Here is a 16,028-nt window from a genome sequence, read left to right as displayed (position 1 = left end):
ACCTGTCAGTTCTCTGTTATCCTAGTATCCTGATGCCCTGAATGGAAGACATCTATTAAAGTGATACATAAGGCAACCTTCAAAATATACGATGTCTTTATGTATTCACTGACATGGAATTTTACCCCAATAATCAGTGCAAAAAAACAAATTATCAAATGGCATGTTATAATATGATTTCTTTTTGGTTAAAAAAAATTACAAGTTGTATATGTGTTAAAAAAATAAAAGTCCTGGAAGAATTTCTCCAAATATCAACGATGGTGATTTCCAAGTAGTGGTATACTGTGTGATTTTTTACTTTCGTAGACCTTCCAGAATCATTTATCTTTCTAACAAAAAGAATACCTAACTCCCAAAAGGCAATATTTAAAAAAAAAAACTATTTATTTATTTATTTGGCTATGTTGGGTCTGAGTTGTGATACTTTGGATCTTCGTTGTGGCTCAGTGGCTTAGTTGCCCCACAGCATGTGGGATCTTAGTTCCCCGACCAGGGATCAAACCTGAATCCTTTGCAATGGAAGGTGGATTTCTTAATCACTGGACCACCAGGGAAGTCCCCAAAAGGCAATATTAACTATGAAATAAGAGATCTTATGCAACCAATTAAAACCATCTTCTGTTTAATAATAAACTTTCTTCCCAGGTCTAGATATTTTACTATGTCTAATAAAAGTACACGAGTGAGAAAGTAAGTTAAAAGGAAATACTGGGCCCTACTGCCAAATTTCTCATCCGTGTTTTACCCTCTCTGGACTCAGCTGTCATTCCAAATCCCCACCCTACACTCCCTCTTACACCCCCATTTCACACCTGCAAAATCTACTCTGCCCCCCTCCACCAGTCCCAGGCTCTCTGGTCTCAGTTCACTGACTCTCTGGAGTTCACAGTGGTGTCTGATCCCCTCCCTGCATCTCTGCTCTGTTCTTGACAACAATCCCCAAAGCCAGGACAGCCCTTGTATTCTTTGTCCACCCTCTCCCAGACTGTCAAGCACTGCTAGAAAAGGCACAAAACAAATGCACAATGAGGGAATGATCATTTCAAGAATGCTAGGTGGGCCTACCGCTCCTCTCTGACTTGGGCTGTTGGGCTGGCTTCCTGTCACCTCCCCTCTGGCAGACTCCAGAGGTCTTTGACAGTCTCATGTAGCCCTCCCCACGCCTGCTCACTCCAATTGTTCAGAACTATGGAGTAGGTATGTGTGTAATTTTCCCCCAATTACACCTCCAAATGATTTTCTCTCTTCATTGTGTTCTTTTGCTCTTCTGTTTCAAAAGAAGAAACAGTCTTCCTCGTATCTGGGTCTCTCTCACCCACAGTCCTCATTCAGCCATGCCCATTCTCTCAACCAGGGCTTCCCTGGTGGCTCAGTGGCAAACAGTCCAACTGCCGGAGCAGGAGACGTGAGTTCTATCCCTGGGCTGGAAAGAGCCCATGGAGAAGGGAATGGCAACTCACTCCAGTATTCTTGCCTCGGAAATCCCATGAACAGAGGAGCCTGGAGGACTACAGTCTGTGGTGTCTCAAACAGCTGGACACAACTGAGTGAATAAGAACAACACAACTTTCTCAGTCACAGTCGTAACTACTCTCTGATTTCTTCGCCCTTCTCCTCCTCCATTTCCTTTCTCTTCCTATGACTCTTTCTCCACAATCCCATTTCCTCTCCCTGTAGACTGTGTCCCAACATATGCCTGGATCTAGTTAATCCTCACTGCACCTCACACTTTAAAAATCTCTGAACTTGAAAATGTAATCTATCATTGCTCTTTCCATTTTTCTCAATAACTTATTTCTTGACTCCTGTAATTTGATTTATGCCCCTGGGAAAAGCTAGCAAAGACTGACCACTTTAGATCCCCTGACGTCCTCATCCCCATTCTCCTTGTCCTTGTTATGGCACGTAAACCACTAAAGACCCCCTCTTCGTCTAGCTTGTCACTCCAGTCCGCTCACTCCGCCTGCTCTTGGGCTACTTCTCCTTAACCTACTTACCCAACTTCTTTTCCTTTCTGAACTACATATCCTCTCCAACCCTCCACCGCAAGGACCACAACCCCTATCCCTTCTTAGCATTCTCACACTAACAGAATCTGCTATACACCCACAGCCCTGATCCCTTGACCTCTCTTTTCTGTTAGTCTTTGGATGCCCTCTGTTTCCAGACTTCTTCCTCCTGACCTCTGCACAAGCAGTTCCCATTAGATTCCAATCCCTGCCTACTTCTTTTATCTTAAACTGTTTCAAGCCATAGCCTCATTTCCTTCAACTGTAAACAGCACTCCTGTGGGATAAATTCTACTTGTACAGGTGGCATACTTGGTAAAGAATCTGCCTGCCAATTCAGGAGATTCAAGAGATGTGGGTTTGATCCCTGGGTTGGGAAGATTTCCTGGAGAAGAGAACAGCTACCCATTCCAGCACTCTTGCCTGGAGAATCCCACGGACAGAGGAATTTGGTGGGCTACAGTCCATGGGGTTGCAAAGAGTCAGACGCGACTGGGTACACACACACATATAGCTTTTATATCTATTCCAAATTTCAGAAACCCATTGCAAACAAATAAAACAAAGTCGCTCAGTCGTGTCCGACTCTTTGTGACCCCACGGACTGTAGCCTACCAAGCTCTTCCATCCATGGGGTTTTCCAGGCAAGAGTACTGGAGTGGGTTGCCATTTCCTTCTCCAGAGGATCTTCCCAACCCAGGGATCGAACCCAGGTCTCCCTCATTGTAGGCAGATGGTTTACCATCTGAGCCACCAGGGACCTAAAACAAACTTAGGACACCATTTTCCTGCAGTGATAATCTCCTGCTGAATTTTCTGTTTCTATAATAGTACCTCAATTCTCCAAGAAAGCCTCACTCACGTCACCAGAATCATGTGACTCTGCCTCTCTCTCGCCCCACAGCCCACAAGCATCCATCCTCTCTCCTTCCCAGTGCCACCTTAGCACCGATGTTCATGTTCTACGTCTTACCTAAGCAACTGCTATCTAAGGGTGTCAAACTTCAAGTGCTTTCTCCTTGTAATCTCCTCTTTGTATCAATGACATGTTTTAAAAATCATGTTCTCATCACTCCCAATCTCTTACCTAATAAAGTCTAGACTCTTGAGTCTGGCATATAAAACTTCATGATCCGGCTCCAAGCTCACATCTAAGCCTTGTCGCCCATCCCTCCTCATCATTTCCTCTAATTCCTCAAGTCCCTTGGACTGCAAGGAGATTCAACTGGTCCATCCTAAAGGAGATCAGTCCTGGGTATTCACTGGAAGGACTAATGTTGAAGCTGAAACTCCAATGCTTTGGCCACCTGATGTGAAGAGCTGACTCACTGGCAAAGACTCTGATGCTGGGAAAGATTGAGGGCAGGAGGAGAAGGGGACAATAGAGGATGAGATGGTTGGATGATATCACCAACTCAGTGGACATGCGTTTGGGTAGACTCCGGCAGTTGGTGATGGACAGGGAGGCCTGGCATGCTGCGCTTCATGAGGTCACAAAGAGTTGGACATGACTGAGCTACTGAACTGAACTGACTGAATATTATTTACCATTTCCAGAACATCCTCTAAAACAGTGCCTTTACAACTGTACTTGTGTTTTCCTCTTGCGAAAATTTTCTTCCCCATCAATTCCTCTTATCAAAGCAGGTTCATCCTACAGACCCTTTCAATGGCCTCCTCTCCTATGAGTCTTTCCCAGGATTCACCTTGATAACTTGAGTGGTCCACTCTGTCCTTTCACTGAGCCCATCAGTATCTATGTTGAAACATGTATCCTAACCTACCTTGCTTTAAGTTAAAATTATGTCTTCCCTAAAAGTTAAGCCTTTAGAGGGCAAAAAGCCTGTATTTTGCATCACCCATGTTTATTCCATATTATTAACAAAATAGTATTTAACAAATGAATTAATAAAAACACTGTCGATGCTTTTCTGGTACTGCTTCCTTTAAATTATGAAAATTTATGCTTATATTTTACCTTCCGTAACAGGTGGTGCTGGAAGTAAACAGTGAATTTGTTGTTGAGGTAATGTATAATAAAGCTATTTTTCAATTTAAAAACAAAAGAAAACTGAATTTTGTAATGCATCATATGTCAAAAATCAGAAACCATAATAGTTGAGATAAAAGATAAGAGAAAGAACCTCTTCCAAATTGAAATAGCAATGGTAAAACCTATATTCCCCAATAGCCATGCATTTAGCCATGGCTTGTGACAGCTCAGTGTAGTAACTCCTACTTATCAAACTATGCCATCAGCTTATCTATACATTTTCCAACCTCAATCAAAGAAAAAGAAGCAAAACTACAAATTAGAGTGGGAGAGGATTTTTTCGACAGTTACATCAGCAAAAAGACAACTGACAGTAAATCGATGAGTAAAAGATACAAAAGGAAAAAATACGTAATCACAACTAAATAAAACAACAGAGAATCTGGTGCAGATTCTTAGAGCAGGACTCAGCATACAAAGCTACTGTCCTCTATCTCCAGCAGGACTTTATTTCAGTAGTTAAATTTCCATTATGATGATCTCAAACCTTTGAAAAAAATAAAATTAGTTTTCAAATCTCTGTTGCAAACAGGGGAACATTTGTATCAAATGGAAGTTGCATCAAAATGGGAGGGAAATGAGAAATTCTTTGATTCTTGAGAGGATAAATTCCATTCACTGAATTCTTTCCCCAAAGTGGGAATTAAATAAAGCCTTGATTAAAGCAAACACACTTATCCACATCTTTATAAATACATTAGGATTTACTGCTAAAAATCTCTACACATAAGTACACAGGTATACAAATATGCAGGTAGAAATATTTCTAAATTCTTTTCTTCTTTATTTATTTTTAATTGAAGGATAATTGTTTTATGATATTGTGTTGGTTTCTGCCATACATCACATGAATCAGCCACAGGTACTATACATATGTCCCCTCCCTTTTGAGCCTGCTTCTCACCTCCCATGTAAATTCTTTAACTATAAAATTCTTAAATATCCTCCAACAATAGCAACATAAGACTACAAAGAGGAAAACATATAGTAAGCAGAGATACAAACAGACAACTCTGAGAAGCCATCTAGACATCCATGGGATTACTGTAGGTACCATCAACTCAGCTAAAATATCCCCTCTAATCCTGCACTTATCTATTTGGATGTTTAGCCAGGGCAATGTCCTTATCAAGAGAGGAGAAAAAAATCCCTTCCCACTCTTAGCTGAGCACACTGACCAGCAAAAAGCTCTTTTCACAGGGGATATACTCACATGGAACACTGCAGTTTTTATACTCTGGAGACCAGGAAATCTGGTCACAGCAGAGTGAAGGGCGAGGCGGGCAGGACTCCTCATGGCGAGGACAGATTGAGGAAAAGAAAAGCCATACCTGTTACCCATTAGAACATACTATGAGTTCCATACACAGCTAAGAAAATTTGTTTCACTAGAATCCTATAGTTAAAAAGAGACAATTCCAAGGGAAGTTGCTAAATCAAGGTGACCAGGCTATGCCCATCCAGGGTTGTGACACAGTAAACAGGTTCTTTGTTTCTCAAATTCGATACTGTTGCTTCCCCTGGGTGCTCCTTACAGTGTTGAATAAATGTCCTTACTGAGTAAAACTGCTCTAACACTGCAAAATGGGGACGTTTTTTGCTTAAGGTGAAGGAACTGGATGCGGAAAATGGCACCACAAAATGGCAAACGGTCAGAAGACAGAAGCGGGAGTGGGTCAAGTTTGCTGCGGCCTGTCGGGAAGGAGAGGATAACTCCAAGAGGAATCCGATTGCCAGAGTAAGTGATGAAACAAACAGGAGGAGGCTGTGCTGATAACAAAGGCCTCTGCAGGGCAGGAAAGGCCCCTGCAGGGCAGGAAAGGCCCCAGACACGTTGAGGACTTGCAGCCTCCAGGACACTATAGTGACTTACGAAGATGGGTGCTGTGGAGTAATTTGTTTGCATTGTTGAGATAGTTTTGAATATCACATTCTGGGAGCTGATAATACAGAGCAGAGGGTCCTTGAGTGACCCAGGGAGATCTGGATCGCCTGCACAACTGAGCTTTATCTGTTGGTTTGCATTCTGTGTACTTACATGTCTACATTATAGGAAGGGTATGCATGATGTATGCAATAGTCTCATATTACAAAATCAAAGGTTTACAGTACTGATTAATCCCCTCCAAGAGAGTCAGGATAGTGTCAAAAGTTTCCATTAGATTCCTGTATGAAGTCGCTTCCGTCGTGTCTGACTCTGCGACTCTATGTGTTGTAGCCTGCCAGGCTCCTCTATCCATGGGATTTCCCAGGCAAGAATACTGGAGTGGGTTGCTATTTCCTTCTCCAGAGGATCTTCCTGACCCAGGGATTGAACCCATATCTCTTGAGTCTCCTGCATTGGCAGGCGGGTTCTTTACTGCTAGCACCACCTGGGAAAGTTTACAGTATTGATTAATCCCTTCCAAGAGAGTCAGGACAGGGTCAAAAATTTCCACTAGATTCCTACATTCAGAATTTAGAAGAGTCTTAAAAAGTACTCTAAATACTGGCAATCAGTAAGGAAGGAGAGTGAAGAAAAGAATACATAATAAACTGATTCATGAAGGAAGGGATCTACATTAACAGCCTCACTAGCTCTTTCTGGACATCTTGGCTCTGCCCTCATGGTGAAATCAACAGTACAGGGATCTACCAGAATTCTCTCCTTAAAGTATTACATATATGCATAGCTTAAATGTATATAGAAAGCTGTACATATATAATAAGCATCCCACTGATATTAAAGCTATAACCTCACCTCAAGAAAAGAGATTATTTTCTCTCAGAAGTTTTCAAACTCTTGGAAATTTTTGGAAAGCTTTAAATTGTTACCATTTCCATTCAACTCACAGTTACAGCTTTCTGTTATCCCATTTGTATGGGATCTTGTGTGCCAGTCGCTCAGTCGTGTCCGACTCTTTGTAACCCCATGGACTGTAGTCACCCAGGCTCCTCTGTCCATGAGATTTCCCAGGCAAGAATACTGGAGTGGGTTGCCATTTCCTTTTCTTCTCTTTTTATTCACATTTGGGGGATTTCCTGGATTTTCATTTATATAAATAAGATCTTTAGATTAGGGGGAACTAATCCAAGTTGTATTTCTAGCTGTCATTGTTTAAGTGTGGATATTTGGGCAACAAATCTTAGAATCTTACTGGGTGTTCTCATCTTCAATATATAGGTGAGACTTCAGAATTGAAATATCTTTGTTTAAATTTATAAACAACATATACAAAACTACTCAAAACCTATATTGCAAAAATATTTGTCACAAAATCTGTTTGGCAAATGAGTGATACAGTAGGTTTCAATTGATAAAATTATTGCCAATATCTCTAAGCACTGTATTTCTCTCCTGGCTTTCCTAATTTATTGGTAATTTTGATTTAATCTCTAACTAAAGTCTAGACAGCGAAACACCTTTTGAAAAAAATAGTAAAGATGGTGTTTTCTTCTCTCAAATTCTTTTTCTCCAGGAGCAAAGAGAACCAGAGAATTGAAGAATATTTTCATAATAACAAGTGTAGCATCAAGCACGTATGTGCCATATGCCAGGAATTGGGGTGAAGTGAGGTGGGGTGTATATGCCACCTCATACAATCACCACAGCAAACCTAAGGTATAGGTGGTATTAGTGAACCTAGGGTATAGGCGGTATTATTAATATCTCATTATCGGCTGGTGCGTGGCAAAGCTAAGTGAATTTTCCAGAGTTACACAGGCATAAGTCATGGTTCCAGGTTTTGGTTCAAAGCCCACTTGACTACAAAGCCCATTCCCTTCTCAGTTCACTACACTCGACAGATTATGACCTGCTCTAAATTAAATCACACTTTTGGCCATTTTCTTCATAGATTCGATCAGACTGTGAAGTGAATCAGAAGATTACATACCGCATCTCTGGGGCAGGAATCGATCGACCGCCCTATGGAGTGTTCACCATTAACCCTCGGACGGGGGAAATTAACATCACTTCAGTGGTGGACAGAGAGATAACACCACTTTTCCTGGTAAGTCACAGCAGTGTGCTCTGAGTTATGCATGTTTTTTTTTCTTTAAAAAATATCATCTCAGGACGAATGCTTACTTTTGATAAAACACAGTAGACCAAAATCAAATAAATGACTTGAATAGATGAAAAGAGTATGAAAATGGACTTCCCTGGTGGCTCAGAAGGTAAAGTGTCTGCCTACAATGCAAGAGACTGGGTTCAATCCCTGGGTTGGGAAGATTCCCTGAAGAAGGAAATGGCAACCCACTCCAGTACTCTTGCCTTGAAAATCCCGTGGACGGAGGAGCTTGGTGCAGGCTACTGTCCATGGGGTTTGCTTACTTTTGATAAAACACAGTAGACCAAAATCAAATAAATGACTTAAATACATGAAAATATAAAGTTATAGTTCAGGATTCTCTCATGTGTTACATTATGTATGTAATCAACTATCTTGATAATATTTAAAGTCCTAGATAGTAATACAGTCTGAATTTACTGGGAAAATTGTGCTTTGCACACTACCTATTATATTTTCAGATTCTTGCTTAACTTCTTTTGATGAAAACAGTGGTTTTTTTTCCCCCAACTTTCCACAGATTTATTGCCGGGCTCTGAATTCACGGGGTGAAGACTTAGAAAGGCCTCTTGAACTTCGAGTCAAAGTTATGGACATAAATGATAACCCCCCCGTCTTTACACAAAATGTGTACACAGCCAGCATTGAAGAAAACAGCGATGCGAGTAAGTAGAGTGACACGCCTTCACTGCATTACATCATCTATTTGTCTTGGTCAAAAGCTTTAGTAGATTGAAATACAGGCAATTTCAATATCAGAAAAAGCCAAATTTGTATTTGAAAATGGAAAGTAATTTTTAAAAATTGTATTAATTTTCTAAGATTTTTAAAAATACATTTGCGGAAACATGAGACAATGTCAACCACGTCACTAAATTCCATCGTGATATAGTTCATTTTTTATAAAAAAGATGTGACTTTTGTAAACAGAATGAGTTTATTGTTGTCACTTTAAATAAATCAATAAGTACATTTAAAAACAAAGAGTATCGATTTTTTTAAAAGACTCCTATATTTTGCTAATTTGCCATCTAACCATTTAAAGAGTATAAGAACTTCATAAGTGGTAAAGGATTTTACAGACGCAAACCACCATTATTTTTGTAATCAGCAGTGAAGCAGAAAGTCATGGTTCTATATTCTCATGGAAAATTAGAACAACAGAATTCAGGAGAAGGCCAACTACTCTTTCCTCCTATGCCTGATGATTTGCAGAGTTGATTCTAACACACTCCCAAACCTTCTTCACCCCCGTCTTCATTTCTAGACACCCTGGTGGTAAAGTTAAGTGCCACAGACGCAGATGAAGACAATCATCTGAATTCTAAAATTGCCTATAAGATCGTGTCTCAGGAGCCGGCGGGCTCACCGATGTTCATCATGAACAGGTACACTGGAGAAGTGCGCACGACGTCCAATCTCCTCGACAGAGAGGTAAAGCCTGCTGTGAATGAATTTTTAAAAACAAGGAGTTCAGTTTTGAAGAGACAAAGATGAAATGATTCATGTGTGCCCATGCCTTTTTCGTGTAAAGAAGAGTAAAAATAGTCCAGCCGTTACTTTTCAATGAAAATGATGAAAAGAAAAAAAATACTGTGTTATAAAGATGACAGAAAATTATAAAAGAAAAGTGGAATAATCAGAATGTGTTGGATTGTATTTCAAACAAGGTCAAAGTCTTAAAATTCTCTTTCATCTTAAGCAACACAGCATGTATAACCTCCTCGTGAGGGGCTCAGATCGGGATGGAGCTACGGATGGACTGTCTTCAGAGTGTGACTGCAGAATCAAGGTTTTAGATGTCAATGATAATTTCCCTACTTTGGAGAAAACTTCCGTAAGTTACTCTTCTACTCCTTTTTCCCCATAAGTGTTGATAATAGATCTACTTTCCTGCTGGTTTGTTAACCTGGTTCTATGACATGTATGCTGCTGTGCGGTGCTAAGTCATGTCCAACTCTTGGCAACCCCATGAACTGCAGCCCACCAGGCTCCTCTGTGCATGGGGTTATGACATGTATAGATACTCAACTTTCTCGCTATACAAACTTTGGAACTTCTTACATATAATCATATACATAATCCGCTGGAGAAGGAATAGGCTACCCACTCCAGTATTCTTGGGGGCTTCCCTGGTGACTCAGCTGGTAAAGAATCCACCTGCAATGCGACAGACCTGGGTTTGATCCTTGGGTTGGAAAGATCCCCTGGAGAAGGCAATGGCTTCTCACTCCAGTATTCTGGCCTGGAGAATTCCATGGACTATATAGTCCATGGGATCGCAAAGAGTTAGACACAACTGAGCGACTTCCACTTTCGCTGAATAGTACGTTTGCCTTTGTTCCACTATTCTGGGTAAATCTCTTCTTTGGCAGCAATGGACTATCTCCTCCATACTCTCTACTCTCAGAAATGTAGACATTTATGAACATAACTCTGGGAATCATGTAACAACATTCAGGTATTTTTCTCTGCCTGATGATTTGCTGAATCAATTCCAGAAAAGTCCCAAACATTCCAACTTCCATATTCATAAAGAGCCACACAATTGAAAACAGTAGGGCTAAACCTGGCTCACTGCCTGTTTTGGTTAAAATTTAGAAGTTTTATTGGGCCACCACTGTCCTGTGTTGTCTGTGGCTGCTTTGATCTTAACAACAGCAGAGATGAGTAACCGACACAAACTCTCTGGTCCACAAAGTCTAATATAATTACCATCCTGCCCTTTACGTAAAAGGAAGAACTAAGGAAAATTTAAAGTAAGCAAGAAAAATAAAACAAAGTGCCCATTTGACCTTGATTGCACCTGCAGCACAAGAAACCAGTTTTATTATCTTGTAATCATTTTATTCTTATATTTCTGATAGGACAGATGGCTGATGCAGAAATCATTGGCATAACCTGTTGTTAGTATTTCAAATAATAATTATGATGTCAATCTCTTTCCTTTTGAAAATTAATTGATTATAAAATTGATCTATGCCATTTCAGTACTCAGCGAGTATCGAAGAGAACTGTTTAAGTTCGGAACTGATCCGATTTCAAACAATTGATCTCGACGAAGAAGGCACTGACAACTGGTTGGCAAAATATTTAATTCTCTCTGGAAATGATGGGAATTGGTTTGATATTCAAACAGATCCACAAACCAACGAAGGCATTTTGAAAGTCGTCAAGGTACGGTATGGGATCTACAATATTCGCTTTCCAAGAAGGGTTAGAATACTCAGAGAGAGAATCTGTCTGCAGCAAGTGCACCATAACCTTGCATACTACTTGTGTGGACAAGTGACCTGGGTTAGTGGTCTGTTCAGCAACGCAGTGTTTATTACCGAGAGAAATAAGAAGTCTGTTTTGTTCTCACAATGCCCAACACCTAGTTGAGAAAATAAGGCAGGTACTTCCAAACTAGGTAATAATATGAGTTAAAAACAAAACACATTGTAGATGTTATGGTATTAGGTGTAAACTGGAGTGGGCTGCCATGCCCTCCTCCAGAGGATCTTCCCAACCCAGGGATGGAACCCATGTCTCTTACATCTCCTGCATTGGCAGGCGGGTTCTTTACCATTAGCACCACCTGGGAAGCCCCAATTAATAGCTAGATGGGTGAAATATGAAATAAGTTCTAACAGATAAGATCTTTCTGAGCAAGAGGTGGCTGAAAGGGTTTCAGTCATGGAATCAGGTTTAGGACTTTATAACCGAGATTGTTAATGTGAGTAACAAAATCCACAAACACACAGGTGAGAAAGCATAAAGCATGTTCGGGCAGGATGAGCAGTTCTGTGGGGCTGTTGGAGAGTATTCATGGAGAAAAGTGATGAGATGCAAGGACACATGTTAAGAACCTTGAGTACTGGACTGCAGGGTTCGACTTTTTTCTTATAGATTAATTTTTCTTGAACTACTTTATGCTTTAGAGACAACAATAAAATCTAAAAATACAAATAAAACTACAAACCAATAAGATTCAAGTTAGCATTAATGCAATAAGGAAAATTAATTTTTCACAAACAAAATTACTTCTAACAACATAAACAGAACTTATAGCTATGAAAACATATGCTAGTAGACCTATGTACATATTTATTTGAGCACGCAGTGTGAACTGTGATTATTCAGTTGTTATTACTTTTCTCTATTCCAGTTACTGTGATACTTTTTTCCAGACAGTAAATTAGGAAGCCATTTAGCCCTCATCTGATGCAAACACATTGTTTATATATTGAATTTTTTCTGTCCTTTTTGCCACTGTTTGGAGAAATTAAAGTATTACTACTTTACCACAAAATACAACCACTAGCACAGAAGTCATGCAGTGTATTAATTTATAATGCAGTCATCAAAAACATGGAAAACATCTGTATGTGCTTTTTAAATTGCCATTCAAATCAATACGACATTTCAAAATTCCTTAAGAGAACACAAGGACTCCAAGAACAAGTGATGAACTTCCTGTTTGAGAAACATGGCTTTGGGCCAAAGATCAGCAAACTATGACTCTCAGGCCAACTCTGACCTGCCACTTTCTTGCAAATAAAGTTTTACTGGAACACAGCCACACACATTCATTCGTATATTTCCTACGGCTGTTTCCACACTCCATTGGCTGAACTGAATGCTCAAGACGGAAACTGTATCTGACCTTCAAAGCCTAAAATATTTACTATCTTCCCTTAACCAAAAAAATTCACCAGCTCTATTTATACACCAAGAAAAGCTTTGAGGTATGTTTTTAAATAGCTGTAACATTATGAGCTCAACTCCAGAAAGATGAAAGAAAATAACTATTATATTGAACAAGTCTCGAAGTTAGGAACCTGATCTAAAGCGAATGCGGTCAAAATACAAATTAAGGAACAAATAGGAGCAACTGCCAAATGTGACACGGATAGAAAGAGAGAGACAGGAGGTTGCCTGTCACCTCATCAAACTCTGAATATTTAGTCACATTTCTTTCCAGGGATCAGAATTTGTTCTACCTTGCATCTTAGTTAAAAATCAAGATCTAGACACGTCATGAAATTCTTATTACCTTTATCACTGTCTTCATATATTATCTTGCAATATATAACTTTTTTTTTGCTTTTAATCTGCCTCCTAAACTACTAAAATAAGAGCAAAACAAAAAATCTTTGAGCATAAACAACCTGACCTAAATATCTTTCCATCCCTTGCACCTGGTCCCATGTCCAGAAGATAGCAGCCGCTCACCAAACTTTGAGAGTAATGATGATGCCACTTACTGAAACTGCTGCTCTCACCGAAACAGGAGTCACTGAGCTTGAATGCAGAATTCATCATTTCTACAAAATTAGAAAAATGAAAAAGAAAACACGTTCATCACTCAGGCAGTGCACTATCTATGACATACATAATGTCTTCTGTGAGAGCTAAAACTTTTTCAAAGATCTACTTACATTATTGCAAAAAAGAGAAAAAAACTACTGGAAATTTCAATTTCATGAAAAATTGGTCAAGGTAGTATTAGACATGGTGTAAACAAAGTATGTATATTTTTTCAGAATGATAACTTCCCAAATGTCTTACAAACAGCAGAAAACAATATGCTTTAAAACATAAAAATAATGTAGAAGGGCTAATGAAATTTAAAATCTTAATATGTGTGCCCTGATGCTGGGGAAAGATTGAAGACAGGAGGAGAAGGGGATGACAGAGGATGAGATGGTTGAATGGCATCACCAACTCAATAGGCATGAGTCTGAGTAAGCTCCAGGAGTTGGTGATGGACAAGGAAGCCTGGTGTGCTGCAGTCCATGGGGTCACAAAGAGTCGGACACAACTGAGCAACTGAACTGAACTGAATATGTATGCTAGCACACAACCAAAAGAGCTATGAATGTAGAGGATATATATGTAATTTTCCAAGATCTGGCATTTGGAACAAGGTCACTAATGTCCTCTGGGACTCTCTCCATAGTCACTCAAGCTATCACTTAACCTCGTTAGGAAGTGACCTCTAAGTCACAAGCTTTTGACTAAGATTTCTAGAACCCTTTTCTTAGTCTGAGGACATTATAAATAATTCAGTTCAACCCAAATTTGAGAAATGAAGGGTACCAGGAATATAAATCAGACATAGTCCCAGTTCTACAGGAACTATCCCACTTTATAGCCATCCCACTTATAAATCACTTATGAGGATTTCCTGAGCAGAAAATCCTAACAGATTCATCCTCATGGTTTTCCCTTTGTTCTAGAAACCTTGCTCCTTTCAGGGCTGTGGTATCCTTAATTTAGCAAACCTTTTTCTCCTTTTCCCCATCAGCTCTCAATATTGCCCATAATTAATTAACCCCATTTCTTGGGTATGGAATCCTGGCAGGCCCACCCTCCTTAGGATTGGCCCCTGTGGTGTAGCTAACCAAGAGAAAGACCTCTAAGAAAGTGAAAAATCTCTTTGTCAAAAATAAATTTGTTTGGTATTTATGAATACCTATGTATGGATAACAATATAAATAGATGGGGGAGTAAGCACACATTCTCTTCAACATCAAGAAGAAAAGCAAAATACTATCCAATTGGAATTCTAACAAAGAAATACTGGTTGTGTATTTTTATAAAAACTCTAACCAAGATTTATAACACACTTGCTGATCCTGTTCCTACATGGCACACTGGTAAAGAATCCACCTGCCAATACGAAAGAGGCAAGAGACGTGGGTTTGATCCCTGGGTCGGGAAGATTCCCTGGAAGAAGAAATGGCCACCTGCTTCAGTACGCTTGTCTGGAAAATTCCTTGGACAGAGGAGCCTGCTGAGCTATAGCCCATGGGGTCCCAAAGAGTCAGACACGACTGAGCATGCACGCACACACTCTCTGGACACCAGTTATTGGGTTGTATTATATGTATAAAGGCTCTGTGCATATTATCTCAGTCATCACAACTAAGGGAAGAAAATATTATGATTCCTTTTTTTTATAGAAAGTGAAACAAAACCAAAGAGGAAAACTAATTTGTCTAAGTGCACCTAGGCAGCATATGACAAAGACAAGTTCCAACCAGATGTCTCTGATTCCAGACTCACACTTAACTGCCACCTCTGTGCTCTACAGTATAATCCAGGGCCAGTAAACCAAGTTTTAGGAAAGAACTAGCATCTGAAGATTTTTCCCTCTGTTGACTTCTGTAATATCTTTCCTGATTGTGTGTGCCCTGCTGGTCTCTTCCGGACACATCTGTACCAGAAAAATGTCAATTCTGGGAATTTCAGCAACTGAAATCCCAAATCTCAAGGATTTTAGCTGATTTTTAAGTGAGGCATGTTGAACCAGCCCCAAACAAGAACCCCAGTAAATTCCTGTGAATATTTCTATCTTATTACCTCCTGTGAGGAATTTAACCAAAATCTAGAAGAACATTCATGAGGTTATGGAATTTCCCTGAGAAGCACAGATTTGTCTAAGATTCTTGCTGATGTTACTCATGTCTTAACTTCTGTTATTGGTAAATGTGTTGCAATTGATGCTTATCTCAGCTCCCAGGGCACTACTAACAGCACCCAGTACTCCCTTTTCTACAACTGTTTCTTTACAAATGGAGAAAATGGATCTCTTCCAATTGAAAATTCATTTTTGAGCCCACAATTCATTTCAGCTTTGTGCTGAATCATTGTTGGTGACTTTTCATGTCACCACATCAGTCATTCTGGATCAAAAGATTCTATTCATCTTTTATCCAAAGAACCCATCTCAAAGGTGACTTTTCTCATTTGAATGTGCCCTATGAAGGAGTCTTCTTGTTCACCAGACTCAGCACAATTAAATTATAGTTGAGGGCTCTAATAGTCTATAATAGCTATAGACTATAACAGTCACAAATTCTCCTTTAGAAGTTGTTTGCATCATTTTTCAAAATTACAGGTTCAATTACATCATATATATTG

At 39.7% G+C, this 16,028-nt stretch overlaps 2 protein-coding genes across 2 annotated transcripts in view; one reads left to right on the top strand and one right to left on the bottom strand.

Annotated features, from left to right (window-relative positions):
* The window catches only part of DSC1 (desmocollin 1), a 357,493-nt gene that overhangs the window by 249,820 nt on the left and 91,645 nt on the right, over positions 1-16,028 (bottom strand). Inside the window, exon 3 of the mRNA XM_004020454.6 lies at positions 13,367-13,426. The gene's annotated coding sequence lies outside the window, so the exon portion shown is untranslated. The remainder of the gene's footprint in view (positions 1-13,366; positions 13,427-16,028) is intronic.
* DSG4 (desmoglein 4) overlaps positions 1-16,028 on the top strand; it is a 44,664-nt gene that overhangs the window by 13,188 nt on the left and 15,448 nt on the right. Inside the window, 7 exon segments of the mRNA XM_060405193.1 lie at positions 4,003-4,038; positions 5,672-5,803; positions 7,902-8,057; positions 8,638-8,782; positions 9,385-9,551; positions 9,820-9,954; positions 11,109-11,294. Coding sequence (XP_060261176.1) covers positions 4,003-4,038; positions 5,672-5,803; positions 7,902-8,057; positions 8,638-8,782; positions 9,385-9,551; positions 9,820-9,954; positions 11,109-11,294 — 957 coding nt within the window.

The sequence above is a fragment of the Ovis aries genome, chromosome 23 (genome assembly GCF_016772045.2).
Source record: "Ovis aries strain OAR_USU_Benz2616 breed Rambouillet chromosome 23, ARS-UI_Ramb_v3.0, whole genome shotgun sequence".
Classification (NCBI taxonomy): domain Eukaryota; kingdom Metazoa; phylum Chordata; class Mammalia; order Artiodactyla; family Bovidae; genus Ovis; species Ovis aries.
The sequence above is the reverse complement of the archived record's forward strand: the minus strand, read 5'-3'. Positions and strand labels throughout refer to the sequence as shown.